Source organism: Cervus canadensis, chromosome 3 (assembly GCF_019320065.1).
Source record: "Cervus canadensis isolate Bull #8, Minnesota chromosome 3, ASM1932006v1, whole genome shotgun sequence".
Lineage (NCBI taxonomy): Eukaryota > Metazoa > Chordata > Mammalia > Artiodactyla > Cervidae > Cervus > Cervus canadensis.
The window spans coordinates 8,551,269-8,572,042 of record NC_057388.1 but is presented as its reverse complement, the minus strand read 5'-3'; the positions used below and the strand labels follow the sequence as shown (position 1 = coordinate 8,572,042).

The 20,774-nt window shown below is 38.5% G+C and overlaps 1 protein-coding gene across 1 annotated transcript in view; it reads left to right on the top strand.

Annotated features, from left to right (window-relative positions):
* Positions 1-1,784: 1,784 nt before the first annotated feature.
* Positions 1,785-20,774, top strand: part of LRRD1 (leucine rich repeats and death domain containing 1) — a 32,638-nt gene continuing 13,648 nt past the window's right edge. The window contains exons 1-2 of the mRNA XM_043462574.1: positions 1,785-1,888; positions 18,459-20,484. Of these exons, the coding sequence (XP_043318509.1) occupies positions 18,538-20,484 (1,947 nt within the window). The 5' untranslated portion in view covers positions 1,785-1,888; positions 18,459-18,537. The remainder of the gene's footprint in view (positions 1,889-18,458; positions 20,485-20,774) is intronic.

Genomic DNA, 20,774 nt, shown 5'->3' with positions numbered 1-20,774 from the left:
TTTCATATTTCACTTGAAAGTGAAAGTCGCTCAGTCGTGTCTGGCTCTTTGCAACCCCATGGACTATACAGTCCATGGAATTCTCCAGGCCAGAATACTGGAGTGGGTAGCCGTTCCCTTCTCCAGGGGATCTTCCTGATGCAGGACTCCACCTGCAACGTGGGAGACCTGGGTCCAATCCTTGGGTTCCATGGGTCACATGAAGAGTCAAACACGACTTAGTGACTAAACAACAACAATGCTTATGATAGGGAAGGGAGGAGGAGGGTTTGAAGAAATGTGTTGAAAATCCTGGTGCCTAAGGGACATGTAGGTAGAGATGCCCCTGGCCTGAAGCAGGAGTGGCAACTGAAATTACAGGAACAGATTTAAAGCCACCCAGGAAGAGTAGAATGAGAATCAAGCCAAAGAATGCCATTTGAGAAATGGGCAAAAGGAAGAGCAATCCACAAAGCATCTTGTTAGGTACATGGTTATCAGTATGGAAAAGAAACATCTTGGCACCATCCTGCCCATAAATTTCATATAGGCAAAAATTAAGAATTAAAATAATTTTTAGGGCATTCTTTTTTTATTTCACATTCTTTTTGCGGGGGTTGCTATGCTGGGTCTTCCATGTGGTACGCGGGCTTCTTGGTGAGCTAGCTTCTCTCGTTGGGGAGCATGGGCTCTAGGTGCAGCTTCAGTAGTTGCAGCCTAGAGGCTTAGTTGCTCTGTGGCACATGGGATCTTCCCGGAGCAGGATCAAACCCACGTCCCCTGCACTGGCGGGCAGATTCTGAACCACTGGACCACCAGGGAAGTCCAAGGACGACCCTTTTAAAGCTTTTTGTTTTCCTTCCTTTTTTTGATCTGGTTCTTCAACTACATCCTCATATTCTACAAATGTTCCCGGTTTTCTGATAGTACAGTTATATTGGTTGTATTAGACTAGGACTAAATTAGTCATGTAACTTTCCCTTGTCTTGTTGTTTAGATGATGAGGTTTGAAAGGCGGTCACACTCACCTCAGGACCTTTGTCAAAGCTCAGCCACGTCTCCGGCCCACATTCATTCCCCAGTACTTCCTGGAAACTTCAAAGGCAGCCCCGCCTTCAACTCAACTCCTCTAGGTCTAGGGGACCCCTTTAAACACTGGTGCAGCCGCCACCTCCTGGAGTTGCGCATGCTCCGTTATCCAGAGCTCCAGTCGCTCACCTTCAGCCTGGTTCAAGGTATGGAAGCCTCGTCCGGCCTGAAGAATGGCCTAGGAGTAACCGAAACAAAAGAGGGCGGACTCCACGAAGCGGTTTGGTCAAATTCAATGAGATGGTTTGGTGACAAGCTGCGTCCTCCACTTTACTAAATGCCATTGTCCGCCTGCCCCCCCGCCCCCCACGATTCACCCGCCATTTACCCCGCAGGCACGAAAACCAGGTTGGGGAGCAGCACCTCAGAGCACGACTCTCCGTGAAGTTGAACCCGAATGGGTTAGCGGGTTGTAACCGCTGAGGGCCAAGCCCTACCCAGTGACTTTCCACTCCGGCGGCTCCTTAGACTCAGAAGCCAGGGCCGCCGCCGACCACTCAGTCAGAACCCGCCTCCCTGCGAAAGGCCGGGGCTCAAGCTGAGGACCCAGACGCGCGCTCTCGGCTCCGCACGCGGCGGCCGGCGCGCGCCCCTGCGCGGGTTCTCGCGTGACCCGGGGCCAGCTCACAAACGCGCGGGTGCGGCGGAGCCCCGGCGCCGGGCCACTGTCGCCGCGGGCCAGGCTTGCGTCCGAGCCGAGCAGCAGGCGCATCCCCCCGGACTCTTGGCATGCGACCCCTCCTACCACTCGCCAGGGGAAGACTCCAGGTGACGCGAAGCTCTCTGACTTTACATCAGCGACCCTCTCAGCCAAATCCAGGTTATCTCCCTGTTTCCCCTCCACACCTGCAGCCCTGCGTGACCTCCCTTTGTTCCATGTCCCTGGGATACCCACCTTGAGCACGTGTGCATCCTGTCACACGTCGCTTTTTTCACAGTCTAGGAAGTAATTTGTCCAAGCTTCACTGTGTCTTTCAGCTCTGTAACAAATTACACTGGGTCACTGTTGAGCTAATTAATATTTAGGATAACAGAAGTTGGGATCTGTTTTTGCCTATCAAATCGGCAATATTTAAGATGAAACTCTCAGTGCTTGTGATAATGAGGGGAGACTATATCCTATAGCTTTTTAGAATGTTATTTAGTTGTGTGTGTGAGTCTTAAAAATATTCACATAGGAATGGTCAAATAATTGATGGCACATCCTTCAATGGGATATTTTTCAGCCATGAAAAGTAAACTTTCAAATATTTGATGGCAAATCATGGTATGTTAACTATGACATATTCTGTGACAATGTAAATGTTTCATATCTGTACTGTTCAGTAAGGGAGTCAGCACCTAAGGTAGTCAGTCCAGTATGACTGAGGAGTGAAATCTTAATTAAACCTAAACTAAAATAAGAGAAGGCAATGGCACCCCACTCCAGTACTCTTGCCTGGAAAATCCCAGGGATGGAGGAGCCTGGTAGGCTACAGTCCATGGAGTGGGAAGAGTTGGACATGACTGAGCGACTTCACTTTCACTTTTCACTTTCATGCACTGGAGAAGGAAATGGCAGCCCACTCCAGTATTCTTGCCTGGAGAATCCCAGGGACGGGAGCCTGGTGGGCTGCCGTCCATGGGGTCACACAGAGTTGGACACGACTGACGTGACTTAGCAAACTAAAATAGCCACATGTGGTTACTAGCTACCATACTGGATGATGATGCATGGTCTCATTTTGTTTTTTCAAAAATGTATGATATTCATCATTGGTTATCTCTAAGAAAGGGACACCATAGTTGCTTCTCCAGCATCTAATCTTCCTTTGGGTTGTTCTAACTCCCTGATATGTGTATATACGTGTGTGTGTATGAATATATTCTCACATATACACATCTCATTTCTGAGTCAGTTTCTCCTCCAATGCCAGTCCAAACTGGGTGCAGTATTCATGGTCAATCTGCAGGTACCTTCACATGGAGACCAGAGCAAGCAACCCTTGTCCAATTCTGTATCTTTTAAAAACAACCCTTTTGTTACACACAGCAATGTAAATGTACATAATGCTACCAATTGTACACTTTAAAATGATTAAACTGATAAATTTTATGTATATTTTACAATGAAAACAAAAAAACCAACCCTTTTTCAGAAAAACAGCGAGAAACCTGAGGATACAACTACCGTAAACCATGATGACCCATCAACATCACGCCCCCAGGTCTGCCATGCTTACTAAAGCACAAAAGCTAAAGCCACTTAAGGAAGCTATTCCCACAAAAGCCAACTGCACAATCTGGGCTGCTACAAAATACCAAGGTCAAAACTCTAAAGCTATAAAACATGAACCCTCACCACCCCAGAGTCTTAATTTCTCTAGTTGCATTTATTTTTCAAAATGTTCAGCCAATGCACCAGATGTTGCAAATTGTGGCAAAGAAAGACACCCTTTTTACCCCTCCCAAGTTCTTTATCATAAACTATAACCAAGTAGAAAAGAGTCAAAGTAACACAATTATTACTGGCAAAGCAGTTTAGAGATAGTGGTTTTGGTGTGCAGCTAAGTGAACTTGTAATAACTCACCAATGAATTTGACATAATTGCTTTGCCATCACACAGATGGACAACCTTAGCTCCCCCAGCAGTTAGGCACCGCCCTTATTCTCTGGAAGACAACCGCGTGGGTGCGTGCTAAGTGGCTTCAGTCGTGTCTGTGCGTGACCATATGGTCTATAGCTCACCCAGCTCCCAAGAGGAGCTGAGTTCATCTGTCATCCAACTCTCGTCTTGTCTATAGAGGAGGTATAGCAGAGGAGACTCAAGGCCAAGGGCATTGCATGAGTAGAGTTTCTTCCACATGGAAACCTGAGGTCAGGAGAAAGCAGTTACTCCCCCACATGTCTCAAGAAGAAAAAGAAAATTTGGACAAACCAATAATCGTTAAATCAAATGCATGAGCGATCAAGAAGCAAGTTTCACAGAACCTTCAGGGAATAGATTATTCCTATAATATTCAAAATGCTTTAAGAAGCAGATAGTTCGTATGCTACCCAGTTTGTTTTACGAGCATGGTATAACCTTGACAGTAAAATTGGACAAGAACAGTACAAAAAAGGGAAACTGTTAGCAAAATTACTCTTAAACACATAAAAATTCTGAGTAAGTGTTATATTTAATTCAGAAAAAGTAATCTATCATGATCAAGTTTGATTTTTCCAAGAAATGCCACATGTTCAATAAAAAAAATCTATTAATGTAATATACCCCATTAGCAGATTGAAGTAATAAGACAGATAGCAGCTGTCATTTCTCCACATGGTGCTGAAGGGCTTAACAAATGTATTAAGACCATAATAATAAACAAGAGTCAGAGAACTGGATAAGAAGAAACAAAAATTGCCAATATTTATGATATTGTCCCTCGAATATCCAGGAGAATGTGTAAAGTTATTAGAATAAGACAGCCCAATCAAATTGCTGGATACAAAATCAACATACAAAGATTAGTAGTGTTCCTATATACGAATATTTTAAAAACTGAAAGAAGAAACACAGGAGACAGATAACATTCCCAGTATAAATAGAGCTATATCACATTATTAACTAGGAAGACTTAATGACAACAACACATCACTTCTTCCCCAAATTAATTTACAAATTTAATTAAATACTTATTGAAGTACAAGCAAGAGAGTTTATGGAACTTGATATGCTTATCTTGAAATTGATCTGGCAATGTAAACAGCTTGTGGGATCTTAGTTCCCCAACCAGGAATTGAACATAGGCTTTTGGCAGTAAGAGTGAGGTCCTAACCACTGGACTGCCAGGGAATTCCTTGCACTTTACTCATCTGGGTGAGCCATTCGGAGTTGGGTCAGCTGAACAGTTCCTCTGATAGCCCTGGCAAGGGCTATCTGTGGTCAGGTGGGTTACTCTGCTTTGGAGTGTTGGCTGGTTAAAAGCTGGAGTGACAAGTCACATGTCTCTTGTCATCCAATAGGCGAGCCCAAACTTCTTCACATAGGTAGGGGGTCTCAAGAACTGTTGAGAAGCCAGTTCGTAAGTTCCAATATCTGTCAAAACTCTGAGGTGTCATGTTTGCTAATGCTCCAGTATCCAAAAATAAGTCACGTGACCAACCTGAGACTCAAGAGGTAGAATCTGTTTCATACAGAGTTAGGAAACATTTATGACCCTTTTGAAATTTCTGATTCTGCTTTCTGCCCCGGGGGGCTGAAGTATATGGACATCTTCAAGTGTTTCTCATGCTCTTTGGCTTCTCCTGGGCTCAGCCAACGGGAACAGCAGGGAAGATAAGAGGAGAGTGAGACTGAGGATTTATTCCCTTGGGTCTCTTGCTGCAGACTGACTGGTTCCTCAAGCCAAAGGCCCAGTTCCAATCAGGTGGTTTTTCTCCTACAGTGTGACAAAACACATTGTAGAAATAGAAAATTATAGACCCAATTACTTGGGCTCAGCCATAATTGAAATTGTAGTTAAAGCCTTAAGCCATACATTTTGAGAAACTTTAAGTAGAAATCATTTGGACAAGGACTATTTTAATAACCTTTAATACTCAGGTGTTAGAGTTAGGTGTTAAAGTTAAGTGAGCAGATAGGTGACTCAGATGGTAAAGAATCTGCCTGCAATGCAGGAGACCTGGGTTTAATGCTGGGGTCAGGAAGATCCCCGGGAGAAGGGAACGGTTACCCACTCCAGTATTCTTGCCTGGGGAATTCCATGGGCAAAGGAACCTGGTGGGTTATGGTCCATGGGGCCACAAAGAGTCAATTATTTGGGCTTCCCTGGTAGCAAAGATGGTAAAGAATCTGCCTGCAATGCAGGAGACCCCAATTTGATTCCTGTGTCGGGAAGATACCCTGGAGAAGGGAACAACTACCCACTCCAGTATTCTTGCCTGGAGCCTGGCAGGCTATAGTTCATGGGGTTGCAAAGAGCTGGACACGACTGAGTGACTCATTCACTTCATTAACACTCAGTTAAAGCAAAAGCCGAAAGTGTACTGGTTAAACCCCAGTCCAGTCTGGCATGGTTATGGTTCTATTGAAGTTAGATCTACACATGGAAATAATATAATTTAATATGTCTCCTATTATGGACATGTGTTATTCCCAATCTATTACTATCACAAACAATGCTTTTTCTGTCCACTTAAGAATTCATTCTCCTTTAACCAAAATAATATATTATGATAAACAGTAAGGATTCACTGCATAGCACAGGGAACTATATTCAATATCTTGTGATAAATTATAATGGAAAAGAATTTTTAAAAATAATATATACATATGTATAACCAAATCACTTTGTTGTAGACTTAAAACTAAAACAATAGTGTAAATCAACTATACTTCAATATAAAATAGTAAAAAGAATTCGTTCTCTGTTCTCATGTATGAAGACATCCTCTTAATATCATCTACTTGGAAAGTCTTACTGTTTTACTTTTCACATTTAAATCCATAGTCCACCTAAGATTGACTTTTGTGGATGGCAAGATAGGGGTCAAAATCTTTTTCTTTCTGTATGGATTCCCAGTTGACCCAGAATCAAAAGCTATTCTTTCCCCATTATTCTTAATGCCATCTTTGTCATAGATGAAGGTCCATTTATGTATGGGTCTCATCCTCTTAATGTCAATCTTTCTGTGACCTTATACTTTAGAATTATCTTACATAAAGAACTCCGACATTAATCACAGCAAGATCCTCTATGACCCACCTCCCAGAATATTGGAAATAAAAGCAAAACTAAACAAATGGGACCTAATGAAACTTAAAAGCTTTTGCACTACAAAGGAAACTATAAGTAAGGTGAAAAGACAGCCCTCAGATTGGGAGAAAATAATAGCAAATGAAGAAACAGACAAAGGATTAATCTCAAAAATATACAAGCAACTCCTGCAGCTCAATTCCAGAAAAATAAATGACCCAATCAAAAAATGGGCCAAAGAACTAAACAGACATTTCTCCAAAGAAGACATACAGATGGCTAACAAACACATGAAAAGATGCTCAACATCACTCATTATTAGAGAAATGCAAATCAAAACCACAATGAGGTACCATTACACGCCAGTCAGGATGGCTGCTATCCAAAAGTCTACAAGCAATAAATGCTGGAGAGGGTGTGGAGAAAAGGGAACCCTCTTACACTGTTGGTGGGAATGCAAACTAGTACAGCCGCTATGGAAAACAGTGTGGAGATTTCTTAAAAAACTGGAAATAGAACTGCCATATGACCCAGCAATCCCACTTCTGGGCATACACACTGAGGAAACCAGATCTGAAAGAGACACGTGCACCCCAATGTTCATCGCAGCACTGTTTATAATAGCCAGGACATGGAAGCAACCTAGATGCCCATCAGCAGATGAATGGATAAGGAAGCTGTGGTACATATACACCATGGAATATTACTCAGCCATTAAAAGAATTCATTTGAACCAGTCCTAATGAGATGGATGAAGCTGGAGCCCATTATACAGAGTGAAGTAAGCCAGAAAGATAAAGAACATTACAGCATACTAACACATATATATGGAATTTAGAAAGATGGTAACGATAACCCTATATGCAAAACAGAAAAAGAGACACAGAAATACAGAACAGACTTTTGAACTCTGTGGGAGAATGTGAGGGTGGGATATTTCAAAAGAACAGCATGTATACTATCTATGGTGAAACAGATCACCAGCCCAGGTGGGATGCATGAGACAAGTGCTCCGGCCTGGTGCACTGGGAAGACCCAGAGGAATCGGGTGGAGAGGGAGGTGGGAGGGGGGATCGGGATTGGGAATACATGTAAATCCATGGCTGATTCATATCAATGTATGACAAAACCCACTGGAAAAAAAAAAAAAAAAAAAAGAACAATTAAGTTTTGTTTCTTTTTTTTTGTTTTTACAAATTGGTTCCTTTTTCCATTCACATCTATTTGATTATCAATATGTTTAGACTGGATACTCAATTCTACACTGATGGTGACTTTCACCAAAGTTGCTAGGAATTCTTTTCTCATTTTGTTATTCCTTTTCGTTAAGTGTTCCCTCCCATCGGATTGCTCTCATGATATTTTGATTGTTTATAATGTTCTATAGTTTCAGGATAAAGCTGTTTAATTATTCTGTTTTGGGTATTGTTGTACACCATGGATCTGTGGATTCATATTTTTCATCAGTTCTGGAACATTCTTAGCCATTATTTTTAATTTTTTCATAATTTTATTTATTCATTTTTGTCTGTGCTGGGTTTTTGTTGCTGCAAGTGGGGGCTACTCTCCAGTTGTGGTGTGGGGGCCTCTCATTGCCGTGGCTGTCTTGTTGCAGAGCATGAGCTCTAGGTGCAAGGGCTTCAGTAGTTGCGACATGTGGCTCAGTGGTTGTGGCTTCCGAGCTCTAGAGCACAGGCTCAGTAGTTGTGGTCCACGGGCTTGGCTGCTCTGCAGCATGTGGAATTTCCCCAGACCAGGGATCGAACCTGCATTGGCAGGCAAATTCTTTACCACTGAGCCACCAGGGAAGCCCTCATTATTTTTAAAATATTGCTTTTGCTTCATTGTCTTCACTTTTTCCTTTTGAATCTCTAATTAGATATATGTTAGTCCATTACATCTTCCATGTGCTGACTTATAATTTCCATCTCCTTATCTCTCTTTACTACATTCTGGATATATCTTTCATATTTTCTAGTTAAATAGTTGTCCAGTTGTTCTAGCATCATTATTGAAAAGACCAGTTTTTCCCCAACACTACACAGTCCCATCTTTTTCATAAATCACGAATCTGTATGTCATAATCAAATGTCTGTTTCTGGGACTTGTATGTTTTCTACTGATCTATTTGTATATTCTTGTACCAATTCCATATCCCCTTAATTGCTGTGGCTTCATAATGAGTCTTGATATCCAACAAGCAAGTCCTCCCACCTGATTTTCCTCCTTTAAGAGTGTCATGACTATTCTTGGCCCTTTGTTTGTCCAAGCAGTTTTAAAAATCAGCTTGTCAAGTTCCACAGAAATAAGGTTAGGGTTTTGATAACAACCTTACTCAGTGTGTAGACCTGGGGCAGACAGATCCTGGGAGAAGACTGCCACAGAGGCAGTCAGAGCCCAGGCGGCTGCAGCGCCACCTCAGTTCTTGCAGCCCTGATGCCCCGACCCCAGCACCAGGCTCCTGCACACCACAGCCGTGCGCTAGATGTGGGACAAACACAACAGAGAAAGGGATGCGACCTTGGGTTTCTTCTGTGTGGAACTGCAGATGCCTACGCAGGCAGCGCATAGGTTTGCTGTGACCACATATGCGGCCCTTGCTTTAGCAATTGTCTCCTTTGGAGCAAGGCACACAAACAAGGGCAACGGAGTCTGATCAAACCGGGCCCTCAGAGCTTCTACTCCAACAACCGGGGAGCAGATCCCACCCCTAGTAGGGCAATGACGGCCACAGAGGAAGCCCCACTTCACATCCAGCACGATCTCTCAACACAACATCCATCACACTCCCTAGCAAGGGACAGCAGTCAGCACACTCTAAAGAAAGACATGGTTGTTATCTATACCAAAACCAACCTTTATGCCAAAAATATTGAAAACACACAGTATTCACAGGGATGATCTTACATAAAAACACCCCTTTAAGACCACAGTAGATAACTATTTCTCCTAAATTCTGAGAAACTTAGAATTAAGTAAAATGAAAAAGCAGAGAAACTACTTTTAATCAAAAGGACAAGAGAAATCCCCTGAAAAAAATAATGGAACAGACCTCAGTAGTCTATCAGACCCTGAGTTCAAAAAGCAGGCAATAAAAATGCTAAAGAAATTAAAGGCTATTGATAAAAATGTAGCTCTCTGTAACAATGAACTAAAAACTATAAAGATGAGTCAATCAAACAATTCAATTGCTGAAATAAAAACCAATCTAGAAGCAATGAATAGCACTATATGACAAAGAACAACAAATAAGTGATCTGCAAAATAGAATAATGGAAAACATGCTGTTGATACCAATATGTGGGATCTATGTGATAATATAAAGTGTGCTAACTTACATTTAATAGGACTTCCCAAAGGAAAAGACATAAAAGTGGGAATCAAAAACGTATTGGGAGAAATTATGGCTGAAAACTTTCCAAACGTAAAGAAGGAAATAGATATTCGAGTACAGGAAACAGAGAATCCAAAACAATATGAACCCAAACAGATCTGCAGCAAGACACATCATAATTAAAATGGCAAAAGTTAAAGAGAGGATTCTGAAGGCAGCAAGAGAAAAATAAAGATTAAGTTATAAGGGAACTCTCATTAAGACTATCAACTGATTTCTCTGCAGAAACTTTGCAGGCCAGAAGGGAGTGGCATGATGCATTCAAAGTCATGAGAGGGAAATACTATAAAATAAACTATTCTGTCCAGCAAGATTATCATTTAAAATAGAAGGTGAAATAAAAAAAATTTCACAGGTAAGCTAAAACTGAAGGAATACTAAACCTACCCTAAAAGAAATACTGAAGGATCTTCTCTAAATAGAAAAGAAGCAAGAATCTATAGGAGGTGAAAAATCATGATAAGAAAGGCAAATGAATAAAAGACTTGAGGATATTTAAATAAACCAGTACATAGTTTAAAAAACAAACAAAAATTTTTGTAAAAGTGATTATAACTATTACAATAAACAGCAAAAGGATAACCATGAAGATATGAAGCAAGATGTCAAAACTGCAGAGTGTGGGGAGAGAAGTACAAAAATTAGATTTTTAGAATGTGTTGGAACTTGTATAACTGTCAGTTTAAAGCAAGTGGGTATAATCATGGGTCAACATACTTGAAAACTAGGTTAACCACAAATCAAACACATACAACAGATTCACAAAAACCAAAAAAGAAGGAACTTAAGCATACTACAAAAGAAAATAATCAAACCATGAAAATAAAAACAAAAAGAAGAAGAAATGAGCAAACTACAAAAACAAAGTTTAAAATGGCAATAAGTACATACCTACCAATAGTTACTTTAAGTGACAATGGAATAAGTGCTCCAATCAAATGACATACAGTAGCAGATTGGATTAAAGAAATAAGAATCTACAATATGCCACCGACAAGACACTCACTTCAGAATGAAAGACACACACAGAATAAAAGTGAGGGAATGGGAAAATATGTTTTGTGCAAAGCAAATGGAAATTATAAGAAAGCAGAGGTAGCAATACTCAAATCAAACAAAATAAAGTTTAAAACAAAAGTCATAAAGAAAGATAAATAAGGATATTATATAATGATAAATGAATCAATACAACAAGAGGATATTACACTCACTGACATATATGCACTCAATATATAGGAGCACATAAATATATAAAACAAATACTAACAGACACAAAGGGAGAAAACAATAGCACTCCACCAACATTAATGGACAGATCATCTGGACAAAAAAGTCGAGGGCAACAGGGGTCCTAAATGATACAACAGACCAGTTGGACTTAATTAATATCTATAGGACGCTATATACCAAAAAAAAGTGGAATACACATTCTTTTCAAATGCACATGAAACATTCTCTATAATAGACCACATACTAGGTCACAAAACTACTCTCAACACATTTAAGAGGATAGAAATTATTTCAAGCATCTTTTCTGACTACAATGGTATGATACTAGAAATCAACCACAAAAAACTAGTCTCAACACATTTAAGAGGATAGAAATTATTTCAAGCATCTTTTCTGACTACAATGATATGGTACTAGAAATCAACCACAGAAAGAAAAATGGGAAAAGAATGAATGCATGAAAACTAAACAACATTTTACTGAAAAACCAATGGGTCAACAATGAAATCAAAGAAGAAATCAGAAAATACCTTGAGGAAAAAAAAATGAAACTACCACCTTACAAAATCTCTGAGATGCAGCAAAAGCAGTTGTAAGAGAGGAGTTCATAGTGATACAAGTCTACCTCAAGAAATAAGAAAAATCTCAAATAAACCATTTCACAATCACCTAAAAGAATTATACAAAGAACAAACAAAACCCAAATGCAGAAGGAGGAAGGAAATAATAAAGATCATAGGTGAAATAATTAAAATAGAGGTTGAAAAAACAATAGAGAAAATCAATAATACCAAGAGCTGTGTGTCTGTGTGTGTGTGTTTAAAAATAAACAAAATTTACAAACCTCTATTGAGGCTTCAGTTCAGTTCAGTTCAGTCTTTCAGTTGTGTCCAACTCTTTGCGACCCCATGAACCACAGCACGCCAGGCCTCCCTGTCCATCACCAACTCCCAGAGTCCACCCAAACTGATGTCCATCAAGTCGGTGATGCCATCCAACCATCTCATCCTCTGTTGTCCCCTTTGCCTCTGCCCTCAATCTTTCCCAGAATCGGGGTCTTTTCAAATGTCAGCATCAGGTGGCCAAAGTACTGGAGTTTCAGCTTCAGCATCAGTCCTTCCAGTGAATACCCAGGACTGATCTCCTTCAGGATGGACTGGTTGGATCTCCTTGCAGTCCAAGGGACTCTCAAGAGTCTTCTCCAAACCACAGTTCAAAAGCATCAATTCTTCAGCACTCAGGTTTCTTCACAGTCCAACTCTCACATCCATATATGACCACTGGAAAAACCATAGTCTTGACTAGATGGACCTTTGTTGGCAAAGTAATGTCTCTGCTTTTTAATACGCTGTCAGGTTGGCCATGACTTTTCTTCCAAGGAGCAAGCATCTTTTAATTTCATGGCTACAGTCACCATCGGCAGTGATTTTGGAGCCCCCAAAAATAAAGTCAGCTACTGTTTTCATTGTTTCCCCGTCTATTCCCCATGAAGTGATGGGACCAGATGCCATGATCTTAGTTTTCTGAATGTTGAGTTTTAAGCCAACCTTTTCACTCTCTTCTTTCACTTTCATCACGAGGCTCTTTAGTTCTTCTTCACTTTCTGCCATAAGGGTGGTGTCATCTGCATACCTGAGGTCACTGATATTTCTCCCAGCAATCTTGATTCTAGCTTGTGCTTCCTCCAGCCCAGCGTTTCTCATGACGTGCTCTGCATATCAGTTAAATAAGCAGGGTGACAATATACAGCCTTGACATACTCCTTTTCCTATTTGGAACCAGTCTGTTGTTCCGTGTCCAGTTCTAACTGTTGCTTCCTTACCTGCATACAGATTTCTCAGGAGGTAGGTCAGGTGGTCTGGTATTCCCATCTCTTTCAGAATTTTCCACAGTTTATTGTGATCCACACAGTCAAAGGCTTTGGCGTAGTCAATAAAGCAGAAATAAATGTTTTTCTGGAACTCTCTTGCTTTTTCGATGATCCAGTGGATGTTGGCAATTTGATCTCTGGTTCCTCTGCCTTTTCTAAAACCAGCTTGAGCATCTGGAAGTTCACAGTTCACGTATTGCTGAAGCCTAGCTTGGAGAATTTTGAGCATTACTTTACTAGAGTGAGAGATGAGTGCAATTGTGAGGTAGTCTGAGCATTCTTTGGCATTGCCTTTCTTAGAGATTGGAAGGAAAACTGACCTTTTCCAGTCCTGTGGCCACTGCCGAGTTTTCCAAATTTGCTGGCATATTGAGTGCAGCACTTTCATAGCATCATCTTTCAGGATGTGAAATAGCTCAACTGGAATTCCATCACCTTCATTAACTTTGTTCGTAGTGATGCTTCCTAAGGCCCACTTGACTTCACATTCCAGGATGTCTGGCTCTAGGTGAGTGTGAGTGATCACACCATCATGATTATCTGGGTCGTGAAGATCTTTTTTGTATAGTTCTTCTGTGTATTCTTGCCACCTCTTCTTAATATCTTCTGCTTCTGTTAGGTCCATACCATTTCTGTCCTCTACTGAGCCCATCTTTGCCTGAAATGTTCCCTTGGTATCTCTAATTTTCTTGAAGAGATCTCTAGTCTTTCCCATTCTGTTGTTTTCCTCTATTTCTTTGTACTGATCACTGAGGAAGGCTTTCTTATATCTCCTTGCTATTCTTTGAAACTCTGCACTCAAATGGATATATATTTCGTTTTCTCCTTTGTTTTTTGCTTCTCTTCTTTTCACAGCTATTTGTTAGGCCTCCTCAGACAACCATTTTGCTTTTTTGCATTTCTTTTTAGAGGATGGTCTTGATCCCTGTCTCCTATGTAATGTCACAAACCTCCATCCATAGTTCATCAGGCACTCTGTCTATTAGATCTAGTCCCTTAAATCTATTTCCCACTTCAACTGTATAATCGTAAGAGATTTGATTTAGGTCATACCTGAATGGTCCAGTGGTTTCCCCTACTTTTTAAAGTTAAGTCTGAATTTGGCAATAAGGAGTTCATGATCTGAGCCACAGTGAGCTCCCGGTCTTGTTTTTGCTAACTGTATAGAGATTTCCATCTTTGGTTGCAAAGAATATAATCAGTCTGATTTTGGTGTTGACCATCTGGTGATGTCCATGTGTAGAGTCGTCTCTTGTGTTGTTGGAAGAGGGTGTTTGCCATGACCATAGCATTCTCTTGGCAGAACTCTATTAACCTTTGTCCTGCTTCATTCTGTACTCCAAGGCCAAATTTGCCTGTTACTCCAGGTGTTTCTTGACTTCCTACTTTTGCATTCAAGTCCCCTATAAAGGAAAGGACATCTTTTTTGGGTGTTAGTTCTAGAATGTCTTGTAGATCTTCATAGAACCATTCAACTTCAGCTTCTTCAGCATTACTGGTCAGGGCATAGACTTGGATTACCGTGATATTGAATGGTTTACCAAGAAGAAAAGAGAGGGAACCCAAATTCAACAAAGTAAGAAATTAAGAGAAATAACCACCGATACCACAGAAATAAAAAAAAATAATATTAAGAATAGCTATATGCTAGGAAACCTGGAAGAAATGGACCAATTTCTAGAAACACATAGCTTGCCAAAACTGGGTCAAAAAGAAACAGATAATTTGAACAGACCAATCACTAGAAGTAAAACACAATCCATAATAAAATTCTGTGCAAACAAGTCTAGGACTGAACAGCTTAAGAATTCTACCAAACATACAAAGATCTTACACCGATCCTTCACAAATTATTCCAAAAAACTGAAAAGGAGGGAAATTCATTCCATGAAATCACTTACCCTTATACCAAAACCAGACAAAGACACAACAAAAAAGAAAATTACAGGTCCATATATTTGATGACTATAGATGCAAAAATTATCAACAAATATTAGGAAACTGAATCCAAAGATACATAAAGGATCATACACCATGATCAAGTTAGATTCATTCCAGGGTCACAAGGATAGTTCAACATATGTAAATCAATCAGTTGATAGACTACATCAACAGAAGAAAAGACAAAAACCACATGATCATCTCAATGGATGAAGAAAAAGCCTTTGACAAAATTCAATATCCATTCATGATAAAAACTCTTACCAAAGTAGGTAGAAAGGAACATATCTCAGATAATAAAAGCCATTTGTGAAAAACTCACAGTCAACATAATATTCAGTGGTGAAAAGCTGAAAGCTTTTCTGCTAAATTCAGAAACTAGACAGGATACCCACTCTCACCACGTCTATTCATTATAGTATTAGAAGTCCCAGTCACAGCAATCAGGCATGAAAAAGAAATAAAAGGCATACAAATTGGAAATGAAGAGGTAAAACTGTCACTATTTCCAGGTGTCATGATAATCTATATAGAGAACCCTAAAATCTCCATACAAAAATTATTAGAACTAATCCATGAATTCAGCAAGGTAGCAGAATATAAGATTGATATATATAAATCTGTTGCATTTCTTTACACTAACAATGAAATACCAGAAAGTTTAAAAAAAAAATCCTGTTTAAAAGTAACTTAAGAAATACCTACGAATAAACTTAACCAAGAACAGAAAAGATTTATACAATGAAAACTACAAAACATTGATAAGGAAATTGAAGGTGAGTCAAAGAAATCAAGAGATACCCTGTGCTCTTGGTTTGGAAGAATTAATACTGTTAAAATGGCCATACAATGCAATCTACAGATTTAATGCAATCCCTATCAATATATGCATGACATTTTCTACAAACTATAATAAATAACCCTAAATTTTATATGGAGCCACAAAAGACCTAGAATTGCCAAAGCAATCCTGAGGAAAAAGAACAAAGTTGGAGGCATAACCCTTCAAGACTTCAGACTAAAAAAAAAAAAAAACAGACTTCAGACTATACTACAAATATAAAGTAATCAAAACATCACAGTACTGACACAAAAACAGACATATGGATAAATGGAACAGAATAAAGAGCCCAGGAACAAACACACATCTATAGTTCATTAATTTACTACAAAGAAGATAAGAATATACAAAGGAGAAAAGACTCTTTTAACAAGTGGTGTTGGGAAAACTGGACAACTACAAGTAAATCAATGAAATTAGGACACTCTCTCACACCACATACAAAAATAAACTCACAATGGCTTAAGGAATTAAATATAAGACATGATTCCATTAAACTCCTAGAACAAAATATGGGCAAGACATCCTGACATAAATCATAGTAATATTTTCTTAGATCAGTCTCCCAAGGCAAAAGAAATAAAAGCAAAAATAAACAAACAGGACCTAATCAAACTTAGAGCTTTTGTAAAGCACAGGAAACCACCAACAAAATGAAAAGGCAACATACGGAATGGGAGAAAATATTTTTGAATAATACAACAAAGGATTAATATCCAAAATATACAAACAGCTCATATAACTCAACATTGTAGAAAACCACCTAACCAAAAAAAGTCTAAATAGACATTTATTCAGAGAAGACATACAGATGCATAAAAAATGCTCAACATCTCTAATTATTAGAGAAATGCAAGTCAAAACCACAATGAGGCAGCACTTCACATGAGTCAGAATGGCCATCGTCTACAAATAACAAATGCTGGAGGTGATGTGGAGAAAAGGAAACCCTCTACACGGTTGGTGGGAAGGTAAATTGGTGCAGCCACTATGGAAAACAGTATGGAGGTTTCTTTAAAAGATAGCTACCACATAATCCAGCAGTTCCACTCCTGGGTATATATCTGGAAAAGATGAAAACTCTAATTAAAAAGATACACTCCAATGTTCATGAAGCACTATTTACAATAGCCAAGACATGGAACTCATCAACAGATGGCTCCCTTAAGAAGATGTGGGGTGTGTGTGTGTGATGGAATAATACTTAGCCATAAAAAAGAATGAAATATCACCATTTGCAGAAATATGATGGACCAAGAGAATATTAGAGAAGCAAGTCAGATAAAGACAAGTATTATATGGTATCACTTACATGTGGAATCTAGAAAAAAATACAAACGAATATATATACAAAACAGAAATAGACTCATAGGCATCAAAAAAAGAAACTTATGGTTGCCAAAGGGGAGAGGTGGTAGAGGGGAGATAAATTAGAGGAGTATGGGACTAACAGATACAAAGTACCATACATAAAATAGATAGGCAACATGGATTTACTGCATCACACAGGGAACTATATTCAATATCTTGTAATAACCTACAATGGAAGATAATCTGCAAAAATATTACTGAGTCACTTTGCTATACACCTGAAACTAACACAATACCATACATCAACCGTATTTCAATTAATAATAATAATAATTTGTTAATATAGGGAGTTGTGTAGACAGGTATTGGAGTACTGAAAAGGTAAAGCTGAGGCTGCAGCAACAGAGACAATAAATACAAGAAGCAGCTTCCACCCCTAGGGATGCAGGTTGGGCTGTTAAAACCCATAAACTTGAAAGAGGGACCTACAGGGGTCAGATTCATACCTCTTGAGGAGGTTGCTCCCTAGCCTTGCAGGTCCTCAAGAGTTACATGAAAGACTTAAAGTCAGGCATTAGTCCTTGAAAAGGTTGTTTTACCTCTAGTTTACTTTTATTGAAAGCATCCCCCCTTCCTTAAGACATTTTACTTTCACCTACTGGAGAATTGTCATACACACTGAATTTGTTGGGACAAGATACTTGAATACCATATGTAAATCTACCATATGTAAACATACCCACAATGAGAATGATACTCTCTCTACATGGGGCATGAGGGAGTCACTGGCTACACCCTGTCTTTCAAAAAGTTGAGTTCTTTCATTCCTTTATGTGTCCTTTCTCATATTCTTTGATATTTTTATTCCTTTCTATAATCTTAATGTGATTTTAAGAGTTATCATGTGATAAATGCATCCAATCAATAAATGTCTTTAGCCAGTAATTATATATAAGTTAATTAGTTATAAATGTTTTTTAATGATTATGAAATTCATTACAGAATAAAAATTATTGTATTAAAATTCTTTTGTAACTTTAACATCTTTATTATATCTCTTAACATCAACATTTGTTTTGTAGGTTCAAAGGAAAAAATTAAACATGAAAATTATAACTGAGTTACAATCTTGTATTGGTATAAAATATACCCACAAATAAGATGTCTGAAAAGAAGCGTACTTCAGAAGAGCTAGAGGATATCATTAGTCGATTTCGAAAAGAATCTAGATCACGGTCAGTGGAGGAATCTGGACTTACTAAAGAAATATCAAATTTGTTAAAGGAAGATTCTGATGAGACATCTTCCAACCAAATTTATGAAACGCTTCCTAGAAAGAACACATTAGCTATAGATGATGATACATCAACATCCTCCTCTGGAAGTAAGTCTAAGAAATATGAAGAACAAAGGAAAACTCTCCAATTTTCTGAAACGATTGCTACATATGACAGCCTGCAGTCAAAAACTGGAGTTTCACAAAGTTCATCATTATCAGAAACTGAGATGAGGACTGAATATCAGGCTTTTGTTGACTCCCTACCTCATGAAACATTAGGAAAAATTAGTCCACAACTCTCTGAAGAAAATCAGGAAGGATCTGGCTTACCATCAGATAACTTTACAATTAACCTCAAAGCCAAGGGTTTACAAGAATTCCCTAAGGACATTTTAAAAGTCAAATATGTAAAATATCTGTATTTAGATGAGAATGAAATCAAAAGTTTTAAAGGGGCAGACTCAAGGGATATGCTAGGACTTGAAATTCTATCCATACAAAAAAATGGGCTAGCAACACTTCCATCTGAAATTCAGTTACTTCATAATTTAAAACTATTAAATGTCAGTCACAACCAAATATCACATATACCTAAAGAAATATCACAACTTGGGAATATTAGGAAACTATTTTTAAATAACAATTGCATTGAGGATTTTCCTTCTGGCTTGGAAAGTCTTAAAAACTTGGAAATTTTAAATTTGGCTAAAAATAAGTTAAGACATATACCAGATGCCCTGTCTAGTTTGAAAAACTTGAGGGCTCTTAATCTGGAATATAATCAGTTAACAATATTTCCTAAAGCTTTGTGCTTCCTTCCCAAGTTAATTTCACTAAATCTTACTGGAAACCTGATAAACAGTTTGCCAAAAGAAATTAAGGAGCTTAAAAATTTAGAAAAACTTTTACTGGATCACAATAAACTTACCTTTTTGGCTGTGGAAATCTTTTTATTGCTCAAAATGAAAGAACTCCAACTGACAGACAATAAATTGGAAGTTATTTCAAACAAAATTGAGAATTTTAAGGAACTTAGGATTCTAATACTTGATAAAAATTTATTGAAAGACATGCCAGAGAACATTTCCCACTGTGCAGTGTTGGAATGCCTTAGTCTTAGTGATAATAAATTAACAGAACTTCCTAAGAACATCCATAAGCTTAAAAACTTAAGAAAACTCCATATAAACAGAAATTATCTAGTGAAAATACCTGAATATATTTCACATCTTAATAATCTGTTCAGCCTAGAATTTTCAGGAAATTTTATCACAGATTTTCCCATTGAAATAAAAAACTGCAAAAACATAGCTAAAGTTGAATTGAGTTATAATAAAATAATGTATTTCCCACTAGGTTTGTGTGCTTTAGGTTCTCTTTATTATTTGAGTTTCAATGGAAATTATATTTCAGAAATACCTGTAGACATATCTTTCAATAAACAACTGCTTCATTTAGAATTTAATGAAAACAAACTCCTTATATTTTCTGAGCACTTATGTTCTCTTATTAATCTTGAATACCTGGATCTTGGTAAAAACAAAATAAGGAAAATCCCGCCATCTATTTCCAACATGGTATCACTCCATGTCCTTATTTTATGCTGTAATAAGCTGGAAACTTTCCCCATAGAAGTGTGTACTTTAGACAATTTGCGAGTACTTGATCTTTCAGAAAACCAAATACAGACTATACCTTCAGAGATCTGTAACTTAAGAGGAATCCAGAAATTAAACATCTCAAACAATCAGTTTATATATTTTCCTATTGAACTTTGCTATCTTCAGTCACTGGAAGAGTTGAACATAAGCCAGATAAATGGGAGAAAGGTAAGAGACAGACGGCTTGGGCTTTGTGGGGAAGGGAGGGCTGAGGGGATCCAAATCTCAGCTGCAGTGTGTGTGTGTTTAATTTAACTGAAATATTTTATTTTTTAACCTCAAACATGGCTTACAAATAAACTTTTCAACACAAGAGTTTAACAGGAAAACATTTCACTAAAATGAAATGCCAAGTAATTAAAGGTGACAAATTTATAGATTTATTTTCACTTAACTTACGGATGTAACATAAACACATTATTGAAGATTTGGAAAATTGACAAAAAAGAAGTAAAAAT